Below are 3,727 nucleotides of genomic sequence, written 5' to 3'. Positions count from 1 at the left end.
ACACACTCATTATGCAGAGAGAAAAGGCATAATTTTTAGCATCGCCAGAGAGCGGGTCGTTTGGAAAGGCATCGAAAATGGCGGCTCCGCTGATCGGGATGGCGGTTGCGCTCATGCGACGCCGGCGACAACAACACGAGCCCGACGATGCGTTTGACATTACAGATGACGAATTTCGGCGGCATTTTCGACTCTCGAAGGAAACTGTGCGATGGTTGTGTGGTCAACTGGCCGAGGAACTGGGAAGGGGTGCGAGCGACGCGGCTCTCAGTGGAACAAAAGGTGTTGTGTGCGCTGCGCTTCTTTGCGACCGGGAGCTTCCAAGGTTCCGTCGGGAGCGAGACGACGATTCACATGGCGCAATCGGCTGTGAGCGAATGCGTCAAACGCGTCGCTCAAGCTATAGTGAAAGTGGGCGCGAAAAATGGGTGGGTGCGCTTCCCGACGACGACCGAAGAAAAGGCGGCCGTGAAAGAAGGCTTCCTTCGGCTCGGCGCCATTCCGGGAGTGATCGGCTGCATCGACGGCACCCTCATCGGCATCAAGGCGCCCAAGGGACCCCGCAAGGCTTCGTTCATGTGCAGGAAGCACTTCTACGCCCTCAACGTTATGATCGTGAGTTAACCTCCGACTTGTTTGCCTTTCGTTTTACTGCGCCCGCGCCGGCATCTTTTGTTGTGTTTGCTTGCTAACAATGGGCTTTCGCCGCGCACGCTTTCCCAGATCTGCGATGCGGCGATGCGGATCCTGGCCATCGACCCTATGCGACCGGGGTCAGACCATGACTCGTTTGTCTGGCAGACGACCTGGCTGCGCCGACGGTTCCTGGCGGGGCGCATTGCAGAGCCAGGCGAATACCTGCTTGGTGAGATTAAAACGTTTTCCTCACGGGAGAAGTTGTGTTAAAAAATTTTGAGACCCCCCTGGGTCCTGCCCGAAGGTTTAAAAAGAAAAGTAGTAGTGCAATCACTGTGCGACTTCTTTTTAGAAGGATGTGGCCCAAGTGATCAGAACAAATGAATAGAGCACTGCACTAAGGGTCTCGACAATTGTTGCAGCAGTGATGTAACATTATGGCCTATGATGTTGACTACTAACGTTATGCTACATGGGTATACGTAGCATAGTACACTATTTCCGTCTTTGTGCAGGTGACAGTGGCTACCCATTGGAGCCGTGGCTCCTCATCCCGGTCTCTGGTGATCCTTCCGAGCACAGTGCCGAAGGCAGGTTCAACGCTGAGCACATCACCATGCGCTCCATTGTGGAGCGGTGCATTGGCATGCTTAAAGCCCGCTTCCGGTGCTTGCAGCGTTACCGCACCCTCCACCACGAGCCAGAGCGTGCTGCTGACATTATTGCAGCATGTGCTTCCCTTCACAATCTATGCTTAGGTGAGGGTGCCACTGAGCCGGTTGATGAGTTTGAAGGCATTGAAGACTTTTTCAGCAGCAGCAGCAGCAGCACCAGCAGCGAAGATTCTAACGGGTCCCCCATCCAACAGGGTTTGACCCGAAACAGGGCCACAAGAAGCTATTATTTAAGAGGGCGCGCAGTACGGGACGGTGTCATTGCGCGCTTTGGCACCACCCGTGAGCAGCACTACGAGTACTTGAGGAGGGTGCGCCGGCGGTTGCGACGCCAACAGCATCGTTGGTAGATGCGTAATGCAGCAGTTGGAGTAGTGTGTATTTAAGAGATGTCAAATAATTGATTTACACATATTATTACTGCGTTGATGTGTGACCTCTTTCAGGCATGGTACAAGAATTGTGATGAAAAGAGAACATATGCATTCTTGCAGAAAAGCCAGTGTAAAACAAAAGTATGAACATACACTGCACTGGAGCGTGGTCACATCCATACATTTCATGTGTTAAGCTTGCTGCTGAGGGTGGGATAAAAGCTGTGTTGTTTTTTACGCGCCAATATTTTGTCTGGCGACTTCTTTTCACAACTGTGTAATGGGTGAAGCAATGTGGCTGAATTGTGTTGCATAGCATGCACTGCAATGTTACTTTTTTTTTTACATTCGAAAGTTTTCATTACTTAGTAACGAAATGTAGCCCCTTTGATGATGCTGCTGCTGCTGCTGTCGAGTATGTGCCATTGCCCTGTAATATCCACTGAAATGCAACCATGGTTTTGTTTTTTTTACACATGAAAGGTCTCTCGTTTGTCTTGGCATACGAGCGATTGTGATGTAGCTGTTAGAATTTTTGCTGCTGTGAATGAGATGGCGAACAACTTGTTCTGCCTGTAGGTATGTTCTGCATTTCTTTTGTCCCGCCTGATTTAAGAGATGTCAAATAATTGATTTGCACATATTATTACTGCGAGGATGTGTGACCTCTTTCAGGCATGGTACAAGAATTGTGATGAAAAGAGAACATATGCATTCTTGCAGAAAAGCCAGTGTAAAACAAAAGTATGAACATACACTGCACTGGAGCATGGTCACATCCATACAACATTTCATGTGTTAAGCTTGCTGCTGAGGGTAGGATAAAAGCTGTGTTGTTTTTTACGCGTCAATATTTTGTCTGGCGACTTCTTTTCACAACTGTGTAATGGGTGAAGCAATGTGGCTGAATTGTGTTGCATAGCATGCACTGCAATGTTACTTTTTTTTTACATTCGAAAGTTTTCATTGCTTAGTAACGAAATGTAGCCCCTTTGATGATGCTGCTGCTGCTGTCGAGTATGTGCCATTGCCCTGTAATATCCACTGAAATACAACCATGGTTCTGTCTTTTTTACATATGAAAGGTCTCTCGTTTGTCTTGGCATTCGAGCGATTGTGACGTAGCTGTTAGAATTTTTGCTGCTGTGAATGAGATGGGGAACAACTTCCCTATCGGAAAAACTACCATGGTGGATACTGGAAAAGGTGGTGGATATGGTGGAAATAATGCTGGGTATGCTGTAAATCATGGTGTTATAGTGGACAGTGGTGGGTGGCAAGGTGTACGTTAGCTGGGTAAGGTGGAAAGGATGGTGGACGATGGTGGAGAGTAGCAGCAAAATACTGGGTAGGGGCAGGAGACAGCGCCCACTATGGCGCGAATGGTGGAAAGCAGCGAGGGAATGGTGGGTGAGGAAAATGATGGTGTACCATGCTGCACCATGCTGGAGAAGCTGCACCAAACACCGTCATTATACTCGAAAGCAGTGGCAACTATGATGAGTATAATGTGAAATATCATTGCAGTGCAAATGAACAGCATTTTGAGCGAGTTGGTAATGCCTAATGGAGCAATGTAAAACTCAATAGACAGGATATCGAACTTGTTTTGTATTTGTAATGCACCCATGCATGCATTTTTTTATTTCTTATTGACTGACATGAAATAAATCTATATTTTTGTGGTGAGTGGTCGAGCCCCTTGAGCTTTCGTTTTCAATGTTACATTTGTTTGCAGTGCCTATTTTATTGATCGCGAAAAAATGCTCAAAAGTGTATTGCCTGATTATTCGTAAATTTTAATACGATTTTCTTGGCTGAGAATATTGATTCGAGCACGAAGAAAAAGCAAAATTAGTGATCACTGGATAGCAGTTAATTTTTGGACTTCCGTGGGACGTACCTACCCGAGACCACGCCTGTTGCGCTTTAACATTCGCGCTGAATTTGCTGCTCGCTCACATTTATGATAAGGCTGGAAGTAAACATCAACATCAGTGTGCGCTACGGATGTAAATGTTGAGAAAAAGGTCCGTGAAATGC

General features: G+C 47.2%; 1 protein-coding gene across 1 annotated transcript; it reads left to right on the top strand.

Moving 5' to 3' along the window:
* Positions 1–440: 440 nt before the first annotated feature.
* On the top strand, positions 441–1,857 carry LOC119402640 (putative nuclease HARBI1). The gene is made up of 3 exons (XM_037669763.2): positions 441–615; positions 724–865; positions 1,152–1,857. Exons 1-3 carry the CDS (start codon positions 577–579, stop codon positions 1,658–1,660), a joined length of 690 nt encoding a protein of 229 aa, XP_037525691.1. The 5' UTR covers positions 441–576; the 3' UTR covers positions 1,661–1,857.
* Positions 1,858–3,727: the final 1,870 nt, after the last annotated feature.

The sequence above is a fragment of the Rhipicephalus sanguineus genome, chromosome 8, assembly GCF_013339695.2.
Source record: "Rhipicephalus sanguineus isolate Rsan-2018 chromosome 8, BIME_Rsan_1.4, whole genome shotgun sequence".
Taxonomy (NCBI): domain Eukaryota; kingdom Metazoa; phylum Arthropoda; class Arachnida; order Ixodida; family Ixodidae; genus Rhipicephalus; species Rhipicephalus sanguineus.
This window is presented reverse-complemented; position numbering and strand designations above follow the sequence as displayed.

Excerpts from the sequence above, each read along its gene's own strand:
- LOC119402640 (XM_037669763.2), top strand. The coding sequence starts at position 577 with ATGTGCAGGAAGCACTTCTACGCCCTCAACGTTATGATC. Across the intron at positions 616-723 it reads ACGCCCTCAACGTTATGATC|ATCTGCGATGCGGCGATGCG; the intron begins GTGAGTTAACCT and ends ACGCTTTCCCAG. Across the intron at positions 866-1,151 it reads GCCAGGCGAATACCTGCTTG|GTGACAGTGGCTACCCATTG; the intron begins GTGAGATTAAAA and ends GTCTTTGTGCAG.